The sequence below is a fragment of the Cryptomeria japonica genome, chromosome 2 (assembly GCF_030272615.1).
Source record: "Cryptomeria japonica chromosome 2, Sugi_1.0, whole genome shotgun sequence".
Classification (NCBI taxonomy): Eukaryota; Viridiplantae; Streptophyta; class Pinopsida; order Cupressales; family Cupressaceae; genus Cryptomeria; species Cryptomeria japonica.
In genome coordinates this window covers 117,916,019-117,940,117 of record NC_081406.1, presented here as the reverse complement: position 1 = coordinate 117,940,117, position 24,099 = coordinate 117,916,019, and the positions used below count along the sequence as shown (strand labels likewise).

Here is a 24,099-nt window from a genome sequence, read left to right as displayed (position 1 = left end):
ATTAATTTTGTTATCCAACAATCTCTCTAATGCATTTTAAAATATTACCATTTAATAATTAGCAAAATATAGAGATCATAGTCAACAAAGGAACAAAAATTGGCATTTTACTTGATCATATCCAAGTTGCATGACAAATTTCTGCTATGCAAAAGTGATCTATAGTGATAAGATTGACCTATCTAGAAATTAAAGGCTATGATAATATCAAGAGATGTATCACATAAATGTTATCATATTCTATCCCAAGACAAATAGATTTTGGTTCAGCATCATGTTATATTCTTCACATTATTTCTAGAGATAAAAACTTAATTATCTTATATTTATGTTTTATCTTTCAATTATTTGTCACTAATAATTTAGTTAAAAAAATTTCACCAATATTGACAATTAAAATTTAATACTGCACAAAGTAAAAATTAATAATCATATTAAGTTTTTTTATGAATAGTTATATTAATAAAATTTAAAATTCAAATTTTTATTAAATTCAATTGAATTATTTTTAATTAATATAAGCATCATAAATATATTTATTATAAAATATGAAATATTAATTTATTATTTAAATCCTTTATATTATTTGAAAACTATTTTATTAGCCAATAGGCTTTGTTTTAAGTGTATTTGCCAATCCAGATCTTCTCGTGATACCTATATATGCCTCAAACATACTTTGTCAATCATTTAACCATTCTTAGGTGAATGAAAAAATAAAGACTACCTAAGAAATAGGTTAATTATTGAATATCTGTGGCAAGTATATAGTGATTTTTGCTTAACATCTGTTGTTCTAAACTCCAAACCATATCCATACAGTTTCATTTTTAATGCTCTACCAAATATCTCAGGAACAAAATCCATTATCATCTAAATGCTTTAATTTATCCATGGCCTCATTGTTCCTTTCTGCTACTTAACCACCACCCTAACTTTGCATAAATACTCTTGTTGAGTGAATTGTTCAATCTAGTAGTGTTCCAAAAAAATTCACCAAGCATAAAGTATTTCATTTTAGTGATATTTTTAAATTACTCTTTTTCATTATAAATCATTCCATTTAATCTTTCTTCTATGCGTTCCTTTATACTCAAGAGCTCATTCTGTGTTTTTTATTGTTAGGATTTTTTATTTATAAAGGTTGGATTCAATATCTGAGGATTGTGCTTGGATTGGCAATGGCAGATCTTCTTGCTAATCACGCACCCAATTCTCTAGTTAAGGAGAGGAATATAATCTCTGATAACATTCTTTATTAAACACCTATTTTGGATTCTTGAAGGCTATTAATACTATGTACGAATTTGAAAATTTGAGGCTATTTTTGGTACAATTTTACTCAACTGGTAGTCATCTATTTGATAACTTCTTAAACACCTATTACTTTGCAAGAATTGGTAATAATTATGTCTACTTTGATCATTCCTCCAAGTTGGTGCTAATCTATTTGAAAGCAAGATCTATTTTCAAGACAAATATAAAATAATATTAGATCTAGATCAACCAATCTACTGAACTAAATCTGACCTAATTCAGCCAAGTCTTTTTATTCCGCTTCAATAGTCCATAAACTCTTGCAAAGTGTTTCTAAATAAAATTGTATGAAAGCCTTTTTGAAGAGTTAAAAATCAATTGTCCAATGCCTTCCAATTTTCTAAACTAGCTTCGAATTTTTCATAGATTTTTGTAAGCCTATCCTATTGATAAATTGCTTTCCAAATGCTTTAATATGTTGGTTAAAATTCTTCTCATACATATATATGTCTATTCTAATTGGTGCTTTAATATGTTGGTTAGCCTTCTTTTCATACAAATATTTGTCTACTCTAATTGTTCCTCTACCTTGGCTTCAATATATATGAAGGATGCATTTCATACAACAAAATCAACATAACATGGTCCATATCAGCTCATTTGCTAAACTAGCCAATACCATTTTGATAACTCAACTTACACATTTCATTCTGCTAAATTGACTTTCTTGCTATTTAAATCTTTAGGTCTTCGAAGAAGAAGAATTACTTCTCTTCTGATGATATTGCATTCTATTTCAGCTTTTTCAATTATGATATGCACCCATCTAGGGAACTTAACAATTCTTTTATCTAAAATCATAATATTAGATTTTTTTGTCGAAAAACATATAGAAAGACTCAACTCCCAACAAATCCTACAAGGTAATTCAATCATAATTTTTTATTGATAAAGAAAAAGTATTTTGCAACTAACCTCAAATGCCAAACATACAGTATAGTAATTTGAACCAAGATTTATGGCAACTTAATTGTAATTGATAAAGCAAAAGTATATATCACAGTTAAAAAAGAAAACCAAATATATCTTTCCAAAATTTTGAACCATCTTTTTTAATTTCTATTTTATATTCATATCTTCTCTAAAATCAATAAAACCACTTTCCTCACATCCTTGATGAAATGAAAGGTTCTTCCTCAATGCCTTAGAATTATCTTTGATAGTTTAATTTCTTGTTTATGTTTCAACTATTATAAAATTGGCTGTGAAAGTAACCATTTCAAATAGCTAGACAAGTTACACTGGTAAAGGTATTTAAATACATTAAATTTTGAATCAAATTCTCAAAGATGCGCTAAATAGTCTAGCATATAAGAAAGCAACTATCAAAGTAGACAAACCTACAATATTGTCAATATTCTCTCCACCCATATTCCAATAGGTAGCCAACTAAAGAATTAAATGTATTTGTCATAATATGGGAAAATGAAAAAAATCATTTACTTTCAGCTAACTTGCTCTTTATTGCATAATATGCACATCACTGAGCATGTATCTATTTGAGAGCGAACTTGAGATGCTCTTTGCCTCTCTAGAAATATTATACCATTCTGAAAAACATTGATCAATAACCCCCTGTTAACACTCACAAATCAGTACATCCATGAGAGATCGTGATTGTAGGAAAGAACCTTTGCAACACTTTTAGTCCCCCTCTTAAAATTTTTAATAATTCCTATTTATGAGCACCCACTAGAGGCTTCAACCCAGTATCACTCTCCCCCAAACATTTGGCAAGTTGAATGATGTTATACCATGCTTTCATTTATATGTTTAATTTTTGATTTCTAATTTCTTTAGAGAGTGAAGTATTTTTTGAGTTTCTTTATGTACATTCATCCACTCAATGCCAAGGGCAACAATTTAAAATATTTTTATATATTTCACTAATGGGATTTTGTGTTTATCAATATTATAACAACACCACACTTGTTGGAGAATGTTTGAAAGACTCTTGATTTTTCACCTAAATCCTCAAGGCATTTACTGAGTAGAACCATATTATTAGCCTATATAAAGAATACTATAATAATCCATTTGCTCAGAATACACTCTACTTGTCCTTCTATTTGTAGATATTTCCTAATCTCTATTTAGGTATGTCAAGGTAGTGGATAGATAAAAACTTATTTTAACTTTTATATTGCACTAAATTGCTTTTGATCAATACTAGTCAATTTAAAGCTTGAAAACATCTAGCTCATATAATCTTAAAAGATGAAATGGATGCTTGACTATATGCATAGTGCAACCAAAAGCATAAGAGCTCAACCCAAAAAATCTATTAAAATGGTGCAATGAATCTAACAAACCATAATGAAGATAAGTTATCCCATATATCCATAGTGCTCAACATCTAACATCTAAGAAGATTTGATGTTTTGTTTGCATGTTAAATGAAGTTTCAGTAAGACAAGGGAAGGATATTCTTAATGTTCCCATTGATGGTGACTTGTGCCCACCATAACCAACATATAATCTTAGCAATTTACAAATTTCTTCTTGGTAAGGGATTCAAAATGATGACAGTATTTTGATCTTGAAGGAATTTTTGTACTATGCATTTAGAGATTTACATTGTTGTCTAAGGGATTTAAAATGATGTATTTATTTTGTTGTCAAAGGGATTTAAAATGGTGTATTTAGTTTGTTGATCTTGCTAAATTATTATTATTTAACTTAAAATGGCCCTTATTGGAGAGTTACAACAAGGCTTATAGTATAAGAAACTATCTTCATACTCCTTTGTATGTAATAGGCACCTAATGGTGCTTCAAAAATTAGGAGGCATAGATATATGTATTTTGTTAAAATGAGAAAATATGTTCAAATGGAAAAAATATTAGATCAAGACTAAAATATTTAAATATTAATTTATCTATTAAGTGTTCGACTAGCTTTCATTAATAATATTGTAGATGTGTATTTAGGAATTATAAAGCTGACAAAGAAAAAGATTTATTATGAAAGTGGAAACAATTAAACTCACATGTAAGAACCTTCTCTTCTAGTGGGTTAAGACAAGAAGACAAATGTATATAATCTTCATTCATGATGTTAATAATTTAAAATATTATACTTCTATACAAATGAACAAATTAAACAAAATACAAATGTTATGCAATGTTAAATTTCATTTATATCTTTTCTTGTTTACCTATCAGCGTATCTCTTGCACCTCCTATGACTACAAATACTAGTTTAATATATATATTAAAACCAAAAAAATTATTTATCAGAAAAAACACCAATTATGACCCATGTTCCAATTAAATTTTTTTATTTGAGATTTTACATTCTACCCCTCGTTATTATACAATTTACTCTTGTTTAAGTAACGGATTCTTTCCTCGTCCAATGTCTAAAATTTTAGCCGGCCCTACCAGGCCTCCCAAAGTAGTTCGTAACGCAGGAAGCTTCCTTCTATTCTAGAGAATAGGGTCCCTCTCGTTGTAATTATTTTCCTTCCATGAAAGCGGATAGGTGTTTGATGTTCATTACCGCGTGAAAGCTATAACGGGGGAACTTTTCACCCAGTGAGGGACCCAAGCCGTGGTTGTTATGTTAGAAATGTCCAAAATCACGATGACTGAATTAATGAAGCTATGTTGCCACGACAATGACCATTTCCAATTTTCCAGCTCATATGCACGGAGTCTTGCAGCTTGACTATAACATTTATTTTTCATATCTATGATGATTTTGAGTCAACAATTTGGGTCGCACTCGTGAAAGAACAAGAGTTTAAAAATAATGTAATTGTTCAAATATTTTTTCTTATAAAAACATCACAGATTTCTACAATTCATATCAATATCAATTCTTGTTTCTAGATCTGTTTGTGTATGAATTTTCAAAATTTCATACACAAATGACCTTCATAGATTATAGGGGAAGAGCAACAATTTCCATCCATGTTTCATTTAACGTTAATTGGATTTTCCTAATAAAATTTTACTAAAAAAAATATCTAGTGAACCAATAGCTACCCATTTTCTAAAAAAAAGTTTTTAATTAGACCAGTTATGCAATTTTATTGGTATTAATAGTACATGATTACTGGGGCATTTGTGCATAAGTATTGGATCAATTATGCAAACTTTTTGGTTGTCAAAGCAAACAGGTAATGGGACAATAGGCAATATGTTTCAAATGACACTTTGAAATGACTTTTTTTGACACTCGCGCATAATGGATCCCACAACATTTATCTTTACTAACTAGAAGTTAGAATAATAGCTATAAGCAGTTAAGGCACATATAAAGACAATTAAAAAATTTGCTGAAATCCAATTTAGTGTTTAGGAACTTAGGATGCTCAAAGTTAGTTATAATGACTACCAGTGCTTTTCCCTTAAAGCAAGTCATATTCTTTTTGTTTTGTAGTGGTGTTGAATTTTCGAAATGTTTGTGTGATTGTTGATCCTTGTGATATCATATATTTAATATTATATAGGAGTAATGTGTGGTGTACTATACAATGATTAAAGTTTTTTTTTCACTAGTGATGGCTGTTGTTTATAGAGTCGACTATTAATAATCTACTAAGCACTCATTACATTTCACCCATGGTAAAAGAAACATACCTATATCTAGAGCCATACACTACCACGAACTTCTCAACTACATATTAAAATAAAAATAACAAGTACATATATTGATTAATACGTAACGACTAGAAGTCAGGTATTGCGTATAGCTATGGCTTGCAGTCTCCTTCATCCAGGGGTTCTCTCCTCGTATCTTATCCCTCGCCCGGATTGTACGATATTATTTGGAATTGTAAATTCCACATCCACTTCTCCAAACTAGTTTGGAAATCGCAGCCATGCCTCTGCATCAACCTCCAATTTTTTCCCTTTCTTTCACTGCATCACTTCTCCTATTATTCACGCTATTCATGGCAGAGCTCCCTCATCTCCCTGGACACTTCATCTATGGTGAATATGATTTTCATTATCCTTTCGGATTTAACAATAGTGGCCACGGGGACTTAGGCCTTCAGCTCGAGTGTGATTATGGTGATGGATGGCCAAAGCCTGTACTTAATATCAGTGGTAAGAAATACTACATTCTGCTTCCCAAATTCCATCACCACTTCAGATTTAACCATACCATGGGAGGCACCATGACAATAATCGACAAGGAGCTAAGAGATAATTGCGATCCATCTTCCAATAACAACACGGAATTAAGGTCTAGCTCTCAATTTCACATTGCGGATACACACATAAACATTAGCTTAGGGGGCAAGTGCGAACCAGGATGGATAGACTTGCCCAATCAAACAGCTGGGTTAATGTGTAACCTTGATTGGTACTACAATTTGACAGCAGCCATTAGTTGGGCTGAATTATGTAAAGCACAAGTTGTATTACAAGTCAATAAGTCAGAAGGACCTGTAGATGACCATCAGATCATACATGGAGGTTTCCCAATTGAATGGAATGTCAGCGAAGCTTGTAGAGATTGCCAGTCAAGTCACGGGTTTTGTGGTTATAACAACAATTTGAGGCAGTTTCATTGCAAGTGCGCCTGGGACAACCTATATCCTGAGAGATGTACTGCAGGTAAAATTATTGCTTCCCATTTCTCCAAATTAATATACAAATCGTGAAATGTTACTAATAAACGTCTCTGCCATTATTTATAATACAGAGCATGCAGGTGGGTTTAACACTCTTAATAAGACTGCCATTGCTATAGGTAAGTATCTCTATCTCTATTATATATACGATTTTTACATCATTAACAAATATTTTGGGGGGATTTGCCTAGGCTAATATATTCAGCCGATAATTCTGTTTCGACTTTGTTACGTCGTCTTTTATTATGCTTCGTTATAGTTGACAGTATTTACCTTGTAATCAGTGATAACTACTGTGGGCAGCGCATCGTTAATAGTTGCGCTACTGCTGGTAATTGCTTATCGAAAGAAGATGTTCTTCTTCAACCATGAAGTGCCTGGAAGGAAGTGTCATAATCCGCGGTCTATTTCCAAGGTAGAGACATTTCTAAATAGTTATTCATATTCCAGGCTCAAGAAGATCACCAATAAGGAGGGTTTGGCGTGGTTTATAAAGGAAAACTTCCTAGCGGTATTCTTGTCGCAGTTAAAATGCTTGATCATGTTATGAAGAATACAGAAACATTAACCCAGAAATAATAAAATTACAGCACAAATTAGATACAAATAAGTAGTGAAAAATAAAGAAGAATAATAGAATAAATGAGAATGTACAGATTTACGTAGTAAAACCTCGACAATATGTCAAGGAAACATCCACGGGACAAGTATTGGTAATCTTATTGCTCAAGAAAACAATTACATCTGCAAGTTTTACAGCTGCTGCAATATTTCTCTTATAAAATATAATAATAATGCTTTCAAGAGAACAAAGATTTACAACTTTTTGAAGATAACAACAATCTCTCAACATAGAATAAAACTCGATTTATCCTATCAAAGAAATTGAAAAAATCTTTTCGAAAGTAAAAACAGTTTTTTTCTAAAACAAGAGAAAGATTGTTTTCACAATCTTATTTTTTTTGTTTTTCTTGTTGTCACAATCTTACAGATCATCATGGAAAAGCAAGAGTCAACTCAAGAATGAATTTGCAACTATTGGAAGGATTCATCACTTTCATTTGGTTCATTTGAAAGGGTATTGTTTTGAAGGACATACCAGCGCACTCGTGTATAAGTACATGGCAAATGGATCTCTTGACAAGTTTATACTTGCAAGAAAAGAAAAAAATCAAGTTCTGAATGGAATCAATTGTATTCAATTGCTTTGGGGCTGCTCGCGGAGTTGCATATCTTCACAATGACTGTCACAAATGCATCATTCACTTCGACATAAAACTGTACAATATATTACTGAACGAGGAGTTTACAACCAAAGTAGCTGATTTTGGCTGGCAAAACTATGTGGAAGGAGAGATGACCACATATCAATGATGGCAGCAAGAGGTACACTAGGATATGTAGCGCCAGAGGTGTGGTCTTGAAATTTGGGCCTGTAACAGACAAATCAAATGTTTAGATTTTTGGCATGATGTTATTGGAGATGGTGGGAGGAAGAAAGAATGTTGATGTACAGCTAAGATGCTCAAACCAATTCTATTTTCTAGAGTGGGTGTTTAAATTGATAGAGAATGGGAGTAGAGGACAAGGTTGAGAGATGGAGAATTAAATGGAGCAGACGAGGCGAAGGCAAGGAGTCTGGCAAAATTAGAAATGTGGTGTATTCAATACAATTCGACGGACAGACCATCAATGATGAGGGTGCTTCAAATATTGGAAGGAGATGCTAACATACCAAATCCTCCAACTCCATTTAGGGCTTGTATGCCACAAGCACCATTTCCAGCCAGTGAAGAATTTTGTATCTTTGGAATTTCTTTATAGTTAAGAGACATTCAGGGGAAGGGTATTAATAATTATTATAGCTAATTTTATACATTTACATATGGTATATTATATTTTGATGATTTTTTTTGTTGTCTTTATATGTGACTTAACTGTTTATGGCTATTGGTTTGGCTTTTGTGTAGTTACAAATAATGTTGGATGATTTGTTATGTATATAAAGGTCAAAAAATTGTCAAATTGTCATTTAGGGTTGTTGATTGATACCTACTTAAAGATGCCCAAATAATCACATGCACTACAACCACCTCAAAAATTTGCACAACTAATCCAATACATATTCTTTTAAGAACCAATACATTTTCCTCTAATAATTGTTTTTACCAATACTTATGCACAAAATTTAACTACTAGAGGTACAAGTGGGTGGTTGTTGGTATGTGTGAAATATCTTAATGGACCTTTAATTAATTCTATTAGATTTCCACAATCCATAATCATGATAAACAACTTTTGGGTTTGACGATTAAAAAAATTGTACACAATCAAATCCAGAAGCTATTTATCGGGAGTTTTAATTGTCATTTCTTTTATTTTTTTACAGTTAATAATTGAAGATTTGATTGAGTAATGAGTGACTAGTTATTGGAACATGAGCAATAGTTGAACCCCTTCCCTTAATACATTGTTCTTCTCTAAATTAAAAATCCTACAAATATCTTATTTTAATATTTGTATTTCTTTTTAAGTGATTAACTACTCTAAGACTCTCAACCATGTTCTTCACCTATTGTTGTTATTTGTGCTTTGGTGTTTTTCTACTTGTTAAATTGGTGCTTGCCACGGTGTGGGTAGGTGGGAATTTTTACAAACTAGTTTTATCACCTCCATTGATATCATCCCAATGGGATGTGCACAAAAAATAAATACAAGTAAACTAAGTTAGTAATCAAGTTGAACGAGTCTAGGCTATAGAAAAACCATCACAAAACCATGTATCAAGTGATTCTTCCTTGATGTTTGAACTTGTGAGTCATCAATAAAAGACATAAAGAAGTGTTTAAAATTCTTGTCCATCATCAAGCGATTCTTCCTTGATGTTTGAACTTGTGAGACATCAATAAAATTCTTGTCTAAAAATTGCGTATGGATTTGAAGGTTGTGAACAAGTCTCAAGTGCATTCCTCAAGAGTGGTAGTTTTGTAATATCAAATAGATGTTCATAGTGGAAGTTGGTGTTAGTAGTGTCGTGAGCAACCATGAAGATGAACAGCTAAGAGATCAAGATGGAGCCCCAGAGTACAACAACATTTATTTTTCTCTACTAAATGCTCTCCAAAACGTCGACAATCTACAATTAGACAAACTTATTACTACTTCGAAATCAACAAGGGAGAATGTTTAGATATATTTTTTTGAGATCATCTTTGGAGAGGAAATTTCAGCAAGCTATGGGTCATATTCACATTAATGTTAGCACATATTTTGATTAAGCATTAGTCTAATCTCAGTCATCTATCAACAAGGGGTGCATGAAGTAAAAGTAAAAAAAAAATGTTCAAAAATGACTTTTTATGACAAAAGTTATGAGCATTTGAAGTCTAAAAAGAAAGTTTGACTTTGAATGTGTGCACCTGATCTCTGGAGCAGAATTCAGAAATTTAGTTTACATAATATTGTAGATCTCTGCGTTAGCTTTCCAACACATTTTGAAAATGAAAAACCGAGTTGATATACAAAAGATATGCCCCTTTTCTGTGAGACGGCTTCTTTATGGATTTGCAAAGAAGAGAGGGCCAATTTTAAGCACCTAAACACCTAGCCCTTGGTCACCCACGTGACAAGGAGCTTAAATGAAGGTTTTGAGTGTCTATTTAGCTCTGCCCCTAGTCATCCATATGACCAGGGGCTAAAGGCCTGCAAAAGTTTTTAAAAAGCATATTAAAAATTAAAAGCTAAAGTAAATGAAAATTAAAAAAGTAAATGAAAATTAGAATGAAAGCATATAAAAATGGGACCACTCATAAATGAATGGGCTGCATATTATAACCACTTAAAATAATAAGCTATGTATCAAATGGAAATGAACAAACTATGTTGGTTAATTCGTAGACTATGCATTCCTCATTGACATATAAAAAACAAAACTTATAAAATCTTCATTAAAATAAAAATGGCAAACAACATTATTATTTTGAATGAAGTGGATTTCAAATAAAATAGAAAAAGTGGAAAGGAGATTTTGTTTTGTTTATTATTTATTTAAAATGAACAAAGCCTTGCATATCTTTATATAGCCTATGGACTATGTAGTCCATTGACTTCAAAACCTCTCTTCACAATAGTAATATATTGCATAGGTGTATGCGGGTATATATATAACTTTTATTGTATTTTTTAATTTCTTTTTTGGGAAAACTATGCAGCAAATATATGTCAAAAATAAAATGATTTTTTTTTTAAAAAGAAAGAAATATATATTTGTTGTATATGGTTCTGACAACTTGCTAGTAGTAAATTAGGAAAATATAACAAATTATAAAATATATATTTGTTGTATATAGTTCCTACAACTTGCTAGTAGTAAATTAGGAAAATATAACAAATTATACGTCGAAAATTATCTCTCAGCTGTCTCAAATGCAACCATGAGATTATTTTTGTGATTCGGGTTTGCAAGTAAAAGTGGACTTTCAAGACCCCTCAAAGAAGACTTTTAACTTGCAACCTCAAAAATCTCAAAAACTCAAAAGAAAATATGTTAGAACTATTGATTTGCATTAGGTTCGCCAAAATGAATGCATGCAAATGTAATAAAGGGAATAAACATATAAACTTAGTCTATTCAAACAAGAACACGCAAACCTCAAAATGATTAATATGTTGATATGTTGATGATGGGTTGGATGTGGTTACTCATTGATCCAACAACATGATAGTGTGATAAGGATGATTGAGTGATGAAATGGACATTATAAGGAAAGCATATGAAGAGATGATTAAAATGAGAGAAGAGGCCTCAATTTATAGATTTTCAAATTTGCAATGGACGGTGGAGATCAAAAGATGATGAAGGGTCAGGATTGAATGTAAGAGGAGAGGACAAGTGGCAGATCCAAGAGATTTAGCCATATAGGCATTCTTTGACTCCACACTCCTTGAGGACATGGGGAAGAGGGATAAAATAAATTGGGAAGATAAACAAGGAATTAAAAATTCCTTGGAAATAAGGAGTCTTGGAAGAATAAAGGATAAAATGAATTCAAAATTTCATGGGAAGAGGGGCATGCGAAGATTCAAGGAATTCAACATTCCTTGGATAGACAAAATTGGGTGGCATTTAAGGTTGGGAGGTGAGATGGGAGAGCCATTTATGGAATGTTGTTGACTCATTCCTAAGAATAGAAATGTAGAAATGATTAGTGAGGGGATTAGGTGAGGTAGTGAGGCATTAGGATGGTAGTGGGCAAGTTAGGAGGATGTGACATGGGGAGGGAGAATGAGTGGATGAATTTAATAATAGGGAAAATGGTAAGAGGGTTTATTAGCTTAAATCAATTAATTAAGTTGGAATTAAATAATTTATTTAGTGGGACGATTTGTAGGACAAGGTTAGGCATGATCAAATAAATGTAAATTTATTTAATTAATGGTGAAGGTTAAAAATAAGTATAAATTTATTTAATTAAGGGTGAAGGATGAATTTAATTAAATAAATGTACATTTTATTTAATTAAGGGTGAAGGATAAATTTAATCAGATAAATATACATTTATTTAATTAAAGGTCGTGCGTTAAGATAAAGGATAATTAAATAAATAATAAATATTTATTTAATTGGCTAGAATGGGATAAGACCAAGTGTGGTTGGGTATGGACAAATTTAGGTGTCTACACATTCTTTAATTTTTGGCATGATTGTGGATATTTATGTAGAACATTTGTAGGAGGTTTATTTGTCTTTAAAGGAGACACTTCAGTCATTGGATCATTTTCTACATTCATCTTCACTAGATCCCAAATTATCTATTTCAATAGTGTGGCCTAGTGTACCTAATTTGGAGGCCCAAACAAATTTTAGCATTGACATAGGGATAGCTACACAATTTTTGAAGATTTCATACACTTTGGGATTTCTTCCTAAATATTTATTTTAGGATTGACAAGACTTCATATATACACATTTGATTTTATTTCTTCCTAAGTGGAGGAATCTTGTTTAACAATTGTGCACCATCTTCTACATTTAGTTTCAAGCTTCTACCATTTGTGCACATTTAATATTGAAGAGGGGCTACTTGATCTCTTTTCTTCTCTCTTATAGGGGACATTTTCTTCACAAAGGGTTTTATCCTTATCATTCTTCTTTGAGACTATTATGTATTTTTATTTCTCTTTTAGGGAGAAGTTTTTTCCCATTGGGTTTTCTCCTTTTCTCTATTTGTGAGGAATTGCCATGCATTTGTACATGGGTACCTAACATGGTCATGTAATTAGGACCCATCTTGCGTTGTTTGCATTTGTATACATTCTCTGGAAGTTACACTTAAGGCGAGTGTTGGTGTAATTAAGATGTTGTACACCTTGTATGTTCTTTACCTAGGTTCCAATTCCAAGTATCACTTAAATTTACTTAAGGACCACATAGGACATTTCCACCTTTAGTAGATTTATCATGTTATCACTTTTCCACTTTATGTGGAATTCCCACCTTTAGTGGTGTTATGTACTATAATGTTTTCACCTCATATGGGTGATACTTTTTTTTATTAAGATAAATAGGTTTTACAAGGACCCAAAACCCAAATCCAAAAATTGAATAAAAAACTGGTAGTGAACCAGAGAGAACCCAATAGCCAAATGACAAAAAAAATAGGGGAGACACCCTTCAGAGTCTGACATGAAAGATAGAGAAACTAGGGCCAAACTACCAAAAAAAGCCTAGTCAAAAGACTAACTAAGAGCTTTCATAAGCTCATAATTTTTATAAATTATTTTTTTGTTTATTTCTTCAACCTCCTCCATGATGAACCTCATAGTAGAAGGTCCAGTAAATATCTGCACTTCTGCTACACATGGATTTATATCCAAAAAAAATTTAGACTTGGTCGCTGAAGGCTGCATACTGCTAAGCGGTTGGGCTTTCTGAATGACAATTTTCTCATTCATCTTTTGAGGCCTTTAGCACTGCTATTCATAGTCGCTTTACTTAACTCCACCAAACCCCCCAAAATTACCCTTTCGATCATCCATACTCTTCTCTAGATTGGCGATTCTATCTTCATGCTTTGTTTTCATGACCTTCACATCTTCAGTTAATTTCTGGTCATATTTAGGAGCTTGTCAGTTTTATCCAACATTGGATTCTTAGTAAAGGTGTTGATAATATCATTTAACCCCTATTTGATAAAGAGGGTTTCACTAATCATATGGGTGATACATTATCATGTTATGTATCATGTCATAAGATTAATACACTTGTCATAATCTTATGTAGTCCTATGACTCACCTTAGCTTTCTTATCTAAGGGGTTTTCTTTGTACTCTCATTCCATTGATTCCATTCTATTACCTTCTTGATAAGAATACAATTTATTCTTGTGACATTGATTTTATCTTTTTCTTGTTCTTTTCGTTAGGCCTCTAGATCTTGGGTGGCTATCTGCATAACCAAATCTTACAACTACAAATGAGATAGTAACATTACACAGAAAAAATTTGTTAAAACTACTAAATACTACCAATTTCACTCAATTTTTCATTGAAAACCTCTCAATTAATGAGAATTAATAGGCTCTCTTATTGGACCCTTTATGCAATTAGATTCGACAATAAACCATGATTGTGCATCCATCTCTCTCCCTCTTTCTCCATCTTCCTCTTTCTAGACCTCTAAATATATCTGTCTCTCCATATTTATTCGTTCATCTATATATATATATATATATATATATTCCACTCTCTATATTTATCTCTTCCATATCTATCTCGCTTTATATGTCCCTATACTTCTCTCCATATCGCTTTGCTTCTCTATCTTGATCTCTATCTTACTATCAATCTCTATATCCTTACCCTACCCCTTCTCTCTCTCTCTCTCTCTCTCTCTCTCTCTCTCTCTCTCTCTCTCTCTCTCACACACACACACACACACACACACACACCTGTTTATCTCTCTCAGAATCCATCTCTATCTCTCCCTCTCTCTCTGCCTCTCCCTATTTTAAATATATTGTGAATTGTTGTTAATGTACTTTGATATCTTCCTAATTCAAAGGTTTTTTTAGTTGCATTTTGATCCCTCTTAGTGGATGTATAGTTGATTTGAAGCTATCACTTCTCTATTGAGGCCTTTATTGCACCAACAACATCATTCACTAAATGATCTACCAAATGATCACATACATTACACAAATATATTAAAAAAATACACTTAAATTTTCTCTAATTAACCTTGCACATCTCTTCGACATACCCATTGCACACCAAGATGTTATTGTTAGTTAATGATATTCATCCTTTTCTATGGAATTTACTTACTAATGTTATTCAATTTTCATTTCATGCAGAAACCGCAAAAGGAAGAAAAGAAAATTAATAAAAATGTCACATCCTCCAACAATATAAAAGAAATGGTGAACCCCTAGGACCCACATTTCGTATTTCTATGCACTCGATGCAATTTCCCTAGAGCGATTTTCGTAGAAAGATCCTAAAATAATTTATAATGGTCTACGTCAAAGTAAACATAACTTTCGCGGAATTCAAATGATTTTGTTTTAATGCGTCAAAGAAAAGCGCGTGAAATTTAGTGAGTCATAGATATGCGCGATTCAGTTGTTGAATATTGGTATTTATCAGGATTCAAACTGGCGTATTGACTCCGACCTGTCACGTCGGTAATAGAAGTAAGGTCAATTGGCGTATTGACTTCGCAATTTTTGTAATGGTTTTTCAAACACCTTTCATTTTCTTGGCTTCTCCTACCTTCATTCTTCGCTTTTAAACTGTCATTCATGTTACTTTGTTCACCTCATTTCTAGTTGTTTTCTTCTCACCGTTGTAACTAAGATGAAAATGGAAGGACTGCCTCTTCATCTTTGCCATTCTCAGCATTTCAGTCTGCCCCCTCTAAACCTCCTGCGCTTCCTCTTTCTTTTCTTCTCAATATTCAAGCCATGCCTCGCTTCTTTACCTCAAGCTTGTCCACAACCCTTCGAATGTGATCATAAAGTGAATATGCCTCTACTTAATATCAGTGGCTACCAATACTATATACTGAAACCTTTTGGCCACCAGGAAGAGTTTCCAATCAATTCCATGCGAATAGTTGATAGAAATATGTGGGGAGATGATTGCAACCCGTCGAGCAGTAACCATACAATAGAATTCTGGTCTAGCCCTCAGGTCCGCATTACTGCTGAGTACATGAATATAAGTCTATGGAGAGACTGCAGAGAAGAGGACCTGCCAACTGAAGCGTATGCTTTAGAATGTAATAATAGTTGGTACTATTCAGACGTGAGTTTGGATACTTACTGTAAATCATCAGTGCAGCTACCTGTTAAAAAGCTCCACAGAGATAACCGACCGTTGCTTGAAAAGATAAAGGATGGGTTCAGAGTAATATGGAATTTCACCGAAGCCTGTAAGCATTGTGAGCCACAGAAAGAGAATTGTATCTTAGACACCAAAAATCTGATGAAATTGAGTTGCGAATCGTTCAACCCCGGTAAGAATCGCAATTCCCTGTCCACTTAATTGACAGAAGAATGAAAAGCGTTAAACTTTTATTTCTAAAGCAAGAGTTGTTTATTTTATTTTATTTTATAGCAAAATGCTAACAATTTACCTCTGCCTTTACTTATATTTGAGACCATGCAGGTGGACCTAACGCTACTAATAAGACTGAAAGAATTTTTATTTTATTTTTTTCTTCCACATTTCGTAAGCATAATACTAACTAATATCGCTTCCACTATTTATAATTCAGACAATGCAGGTGGGTCTAACACTGCTAATAAGACTGCTATTGCTCTAGGTAAGCATCCCTTCCTCTATACTATCTACGAGTTTTACCCAGTAACAAATATTTTTGGGGAATTCGACCTTCTAGGCTAAATAAATTCAGCCTATAATTCTGGTTTGCCTTAGTTGTGTCGTCTTTTATTATGCTTCGTTACAGTTGACAGTATTCATCTTGTAATCAGTGACAGCGATCGTCGGCAGCGTATTGTTAATAGTTGCGCTATTGCTGGTAATTGCTTATCGAAAGAAGATGTTCTTCTTCAATCAGGAAGTGCCTGGAAGGAAGCATGATAACCAGCGGTCTATTTCCAAAGTAGAGACATTTCTAAACAATTATGTTGGTGAAATGCAAACCAGATATTCGTATTCCAGCCTCAAGAAGATCACCAATAACTTTGCACATAAGTTGGGTGAAGGAGGGTTTGGTGTTGTTTATAAAGGAAAGCTTCCAAGCGGTACTCTTGTGGCAGTTAAAATGCTTGATCAGTTACGGCAAAGCGAGACTCAGTTCATGAACGAAGTAGCGACTATTGGAAGGATTCATCATTTTCATTTGGTTCATTTGTTGGGTTATTGCTTTGAAGGAGTTACAAGTGCCCTCGTGTATAAGTACATGGCAAATGGATCTCTCGAAAAATTTGTACTTGCAGGAAAAGAAAAAAATCAAGTTCTGAATTGGAATCAATTGTATTCAATTGCTTTGGGGGCTGCTCGCGTTGTTGCATATCTTCACAATGAGTGTCACAAACGCATCATTCACTTCGACATAAAACCGCACAATATTTTATTGGATGAGGAGTTTACAGCCAAAGTAGCTGATTTTGGTCTGGCAAAATTGTGTGGAAGGAAAGATGACCACGTATCAGTGACGGCAGCGAGGGGTACACCAGGATATGTTGCACCAGAGTTGTGGTCTCGAAATTTGGGACCTGTAACGGACAAATCAGATGTTTATAGTTTTGGCATGATGTTATTGGAAATGGTGGGAGGAAGAAATAATGTTGATGTACAGGTGAGCCGCTCAAGCCAATTCTATTTTCCTGATCGGGCGTTTAAATTGATAGAGAATGGGGAGCTGAGGACAAGGTTGAGAGAGAGAGAATTAAGTGGAGCAGATGAGGTGAAGGCAAGGAGTCTGGCAAAAGTAGGTCTGTGGTGTATTCAGTACAATTCGATGGATAGACCGTCAATGATGAGGGTGCTTCAAATGTTGGAAGGGGATGCTGACGACATCTCAAATCCTCCGACTCCGTTCATTTCACGGCCGCCAGCGGCACCATTCCTGGCCAGTGAAGAATCGTCCACCATTGAAATCGAAACGGCATCGTAGATACTACGTGACTTGATTTACAGTCAATGTTCAAATGATTTGATAGCTAATTGCTGTTCAAGTATTGCATTCAAAATTATCTCACAGCGTATAATTAGCTTAGGCTTTCTTTTAAGTAGACTTGTCAGTCCACAATGCACCATCAAACTTGTCTCACATATAAAAACAATTTTAGTCCGTCAGACAATCATATTGAAGTCACCGGAAAGTTGTCTCGCGTCTAATCTCCGTCAGAAAAATGTCCTTGATTGCTTTGCATGTTGAAAGTGATCTCACGTTTAATATCACTTGCCTTGTATATTGATTTTTATGGGTGATATCGCTAAAAAAAATTAGATATTACCTTCATTTATGTTTTGATTAGACTCGGATTCAATATAAATGCACTCCAGCACTCGGAATTTGGATGCACTATGTTTTGTCCTCTTACAAGATTTTGCATCAATACTTTCCCGGTCACCGTCCTTAATCGCCGTTCAAATTATACATAAATACTGTGTTAAAGTTATGGTCGTTGAACCATAATTTGAAATCATGCTTCAGTTATCTTTATTGGCATTTGTTTTATTTACCATGTTTGTTGGGAAGAGTATCAATAGCTGTTCTAGTTAATTTGACACACTCACAAATTCTAAATGGTACATTGGATTTTGATGATTTTTTTTTGTCATCATATATGACTTAACTGCCTATAGCTATTGTTTTGGCTTTTAGGTAGTAACGATGTATGTTGTGGTATCTGTTATGCATGAAATGGTCAAAAAGTACACATTTTAAAGATGCCCCAATAATTATGCACTTAAAATTGCCAATGCTTATGCACAAATGCCCAAGTAGTCGTGCGGTATGGGTACCAATAAAGGTGCATAAATGGGTTAATTATGGTCCAAAAATGCTAAAAAATGGGCAGCTATCAATACATGTGAAATTTATTAATGGGCTTTTAGCTTCTTTTTTTTTGTTTCTTTAAAGTTAGTAATTGGGGGGGTTGGGTATGAAATGAGTGAATGATTATTGGAACATGGATGGTAATTGGTGCTCTTCCCCTAAGTAATATATCGTTCCTTCGGGGCAAACATTTTGTAGCTTTGGAAACTTCTTTTGGTTAAGAGGTACTTAGGGGAAGGGTATCAGTAGTTATACCTAACTTCACACACCCACATATTTTAAATGGTACACTAGGATTTCAACAATTTTTTTCTGGTTGTCTTCATATGTGACTTAACTACTTATAACTATTGCTCTAACTTTGAGGTTGTTACAAAGAATGTTGGATGATTTCTTATTTACACAAAGGTCAAAAAGTGGTCATTTAAAGGCGTCGTTTGATACCTACTTAAAGATGCCCTAATAACCATGTACTACACCCACCTCAAAAAAATTCACAACTAATCCAATACATATTCTACTAAAAACCAATACAATTTCTTCTAATAATTGTTTTTTCTAGTACTTATGTACAAATGTCCCAATAATCTTGCACTTTGGGTACCAATACTTATGCACAAATTTTAACTACTGGGTCTACAAGTGGGCAACTATTGGTATACGTGAAATATCTTAATCAACCTTTAATAATCATTTTTGTGGTTTCTTTAATATTAGTAATTGGAGGGTTGGGTGAGCAATGAGGGGACGACTATTGGAACATGGCCTCTTTCCTTAATATGTTATTTTTTATCTGGTTTGAAAGTCTTGCAAATGTCTTTTTTCAATATTTGTGTTTCTCTTAAAGTGATTAATGATAAACTTATCAACTATGTTGTTCTTCACCTTTTGTGTTATTTAGGCTTTGGTGTTTTTCCATCTTTCTATATTTTTTTTGCCATTGTGTGTATATGTGGGAATTATTTTAAACCATATTTATCATATTTATTGACATCATCCCAATGGGATACACATAACAAATAGATAAAAGAAAACTAAGTTAGTTATAAATTATAACAAGTCTATGCTATAGAAAAACTATCACAAAACCATGTATCATGTGGTTCTTGCTTGATGTTTGAACTTGTGAGACATCAATAAAATAGGACTTTGGGCATGTCTTGACATGGCTATTGTGGTGGCGGGAAAAGCGAGACCGAGTGACTAGGACCTAATCCCACTTTTGCCAACACATTGGGAATACGAAAAAGCCTAGGGAGATATCTCACTTTCGCTACTTCTTGTGAGAAAGAGAGAGCCAAGGATTATCTCTTAGGGTTTCTATTCCTCTTGTTGTAAATGATGAGAAAAACTAGGGTTTGAATGATCAACTAGACTATGAGATACAGAATGAAGTACAAATAAACTCAAAATTACACAAACTTGCAGATCTGAAATTGAGATACTGAAAATATGAAAGGGAAAGGATTCTAGATGTGTAATTGATGCTGCAAATTGAACAAAATTGACCTGGACCAGCGTGCCACGCCAATGTCTCATTTCTGTAGACAGGAGGTTGCAACTGAGACACTGCAAACTGGAGGTCTTGGGTCTACAACCTGTCAAATTTGATTGCAAAATGGAGGGACCAGGGTGCCACACCCCTATCCTGGGTAGGACCAGGGTGCCACACCCCTGTCCTTAACAAATTTCTGCACTTCTGAGACTTCTGAGTGGTTCTGATGCCTTTTCCAGATCTGAAACTGCCTACAGATGCTTATTTCTAAACCTGCAACTGAAAAGGGAAAGTTGGGATGGCTATATAGGGTTTTGCCTTATCCAAACCCCTGTGTTGGTGATTTCCACCTCTGCAAATAGCTGATAATATATTGAAAATGTGTGTGCTAGAACCTTGTGTATATGCAAGAACCTAAAATGAAAGAAACTAGAGCTACCCTATGCATGAGAGTAAACCCTAAATGTAAATATGAATGTAAATAACAATGATTCAAACCAAATATGCTGGATAATCTAAAGCATGAATGTAAATATATAAATTGATGTAAAGAAGCTCATACAAAGACATGAAAATAACATGAAATCATACCAATCCCCAAGGGAGAGATATTGCAACTAGATCTCCTATTATTCTTCAATGTATTCAAGGCTCCTAATTGATGATGAATGTTTGATGAAATGTTGTTGAATGTTGTTGAATGTTGTTGAAGACTCTACATAGGCTTCTCTTTCACTACATAGAAGGCTCCTTATGCTCCAAAAACCTGCTCTTAGATTCTTAGAAAGATCGATAGATAGTTCTTAGTTCCCTTCAAATGAAGAAAGAGATCTCTTATGTATGAACTATAGATCTTAATTTCAACTTAATTCCACCTTTAGGCTGACCTAGGAATTGAATTTCCTGCCAATATTTTGGGGTTAAGAATTATAATATCATAGAATTGTGCTCCCGAAATTTCTAGAAAAAAGTTGAGGACCATGTGCACTCCTACCATGGTCCGACCAACTTTTCACCAAATTTTTAGGGCCATTAGATATGATGATATTAGAGCAAATCCCAAAGTTAAAGTTAATTTTGAGGTGTTTTGATATGTGAAATCGGGCCTTAAAGGTTGAAATAGGACATAATTAGGGTTTATGATTAAATGATTTATTGGAGGAATAAATTAAAAAAGAGCACACTTAGGGTAAAGGGCCCAATTTTATAATGTGTGAAGAGGTGAAATATGACTTTAGATTTAATTAAATTAATTAATTAAATGCTTAAAGGGAAATTAGAAATGCAATATGCAAGACACACTAAGGCGAGTGCTAACCTAAGTGTGAAATTGTACTACCGTAGCAAGGGTGTACAATTTACAACACTACATTCAGCCCCCACTTTAGTGGTCATATGACACTACATGCATATGCAAGCTAAAGTATAGAAAAGTAAACATCATGAAAAAGGATATATCCACAAGTTGCTAGATGAAGCCCCTGGTGGTATTTGCAGTACACAATTAGGATCTGCACCTTACAAAAACACATGTTAGATAAAATCACAAAAACACCTAAATGCTTACTAAGGAAGGCGATGAAAATTTGAGGGTAGCTATATGCCCCCCCCCCATTTTGGCTTGCTAATTTTAGTGAGTTGAAATAGGGTATCATGTTTACCACATCGAATTGTGAAAGAAGATTGATGAGAAATGCTCACAAGAAGATTTGAAACAAGATAAAAAATGAATGGAGAATCATTTGGTAAGAAAGAGAACTAAGCCTCAATTCTAACACAACAAAGAGTGTGAGGATTTGAGAGCTCTCTAACACAAGATGAAAGATTTAAATAAAAACAAATGCAAAGAGGAGGAAGAAGAGATAGAAAGTATGAATACACACTTTGGTGATCCATGAGAAGAGAAAAGGAACCATGGACATCTTGCCCCTAGAACTAGGTGATCCATGGAGAGAAGGACATGGAAAACTAGCTCCCAGAGTCTGTCTGGGTGATCCATGTAAGGGAGGAGAGTGAGAATACCATCCGTTCCACTCAACCTCGTGCATGTGTGTGCAAGTAGAACAAGGATACCTATCTTCGACACCAAGAAGATATCCATCGTGCAACAATCTCATAAATCCAAGCAAGAGAGGAATACTCTTCAAGCAAGGATAAGATAGTTGAAAATAGATATCTTGCTATATAAGTGTGAAAGGAGATCCTTGGAGGAGAAGAGATCTTTGTTCAAAAAGACATCTATCTTCAAGAGGAGTTGTCTTAGACAAAGATAACATCTTCTATAATGAATTAATGCAAGGGATTTGAAAAGAGTAGAGGATTGAGATGACATCAAAGAGAGTTTATTTATAACAACACTCTTCTAAAAGAAGGCAAGAGATCCTCATCAGGGATATGCACGTTCACAAAATAGAAGGGTTTATTATAAAAGATACTACTCGATGAAGAAAATAAATTGATGAATGATCAAATACTTCCAACACCAAGGAGGAGGTCTCAATTAAGGATATGTACTTAAGATACCCATTAGGGATGCTTGTTCCAATATGAGAGAAATAATTCAAATATGAATACACCTCTACAATCAATAAGAAATCCTTATAGAAGACACTACTTCACAAAGGGGAAATTTTTAATATTAAGAGGGAGAGATTTCTGAAATCACTCTTGCCCCCTATATATATAGGGAGAAGAGATGAGATATAAATAGGCTATTATGTTGCTTCCAAAAGTATGATTGTCAGTGAAATTGTACCATCATGAATGACAATGAGCCCCCAGTAAGTGAGCTATCAATGTCACATAATGATGAGCAACATAATAGACATTAATGTTATTTAAAGACATCATAGATTGAACGAGGAATTTGAATTTGACATGTTAAATGCTCTACTATAAGTGAGATTAAAAACATGTATAATATGATAAATCTTAAAGGGTCTTTATAAAGAGAGAAGTTAATAGGAGAAGAATAGGCCACTAAGTCATACTTTTCTTGCACATGAGAAATCTTGGGAAAGGGATAAGTGTAACTCATCAAAGCCTTATTCATATAATAAGGGATTTTAGAATGAGTATAAAATAAAGCCTCATAAGTGGGATGAGAAATCTCTTGAGGAGATTCACAAAGAGATTTGCTCATCACCAAGATTTGCTTATGAGGTAGATGAGTGTTGAAAGAAGTAGAAGATGATTTAGTTGAGGTGAGGTCATCATCACTACCAAATATAGCATTCACATTGAGAGATGGTCTTTTAGATGCTTTGGTGTTCTTAGAAGGATTATATCCAAGTCCAAATGAAGCTTCATGTGTATTATGTTCTAAAGGAACTTTAATTCCTTGTTCATTTGTGCCACAACCATTACCATCATAGCCATTCTTAGCTAAAATGTGTAAACTGGGACCATAAAGGGATGCCAAATCAAAAAGAGATGGTGATGCCTCATAGGTCTCAATGCTATATGAATTAGAGGAAGGATTTGAAGAATTATTTGAATTAGAAGCAGCCACAAAGTTGTTACTTAGTTGTTTAGACAAGGTGGGTTGCTCTTTGGGTTCCTCCTTAGATTTATCCTTCTCAATCTTAAATCCTTTCCAAGGTACCCTATATTCTCCTATAAAAGTAGGGGTAAAGTCTAGAGATCCCCAATCATCATTTGTGAGCACTT

The 24,099-nt window shown here is 33.6% G+C and overlaps 1 protein-coding gene across 1 annotated transcript in view; it reads left to right on the top strand.

Annotated features, from left to right (window-relative positions):
• Positions 1-15,697: 15,697 nt before the first annotated feature.
• Positions 15,698-24,099, top strand: part of LOC131049902 (LEAF RUST 10 DISEASE-RESISTANCE LOCUS RECEPTOR-LIKE PROTEIN KINASE-like 1.2) — a 55,078-nt gene continuing 46,676 nt past the window's right edge. Inside the window, exon 1 of the mRNA XM_059216435.1 lies at positions 15,698-16,421. Coding sequence (XP_059072418.1) covers positions 15,761-16,421 — 661 coding nt within the window. The 5' untranslated portion in view covers positions 15,698-15,760. The remainder of the gene's footprint in view (positions 16,422-24,099) is intronic.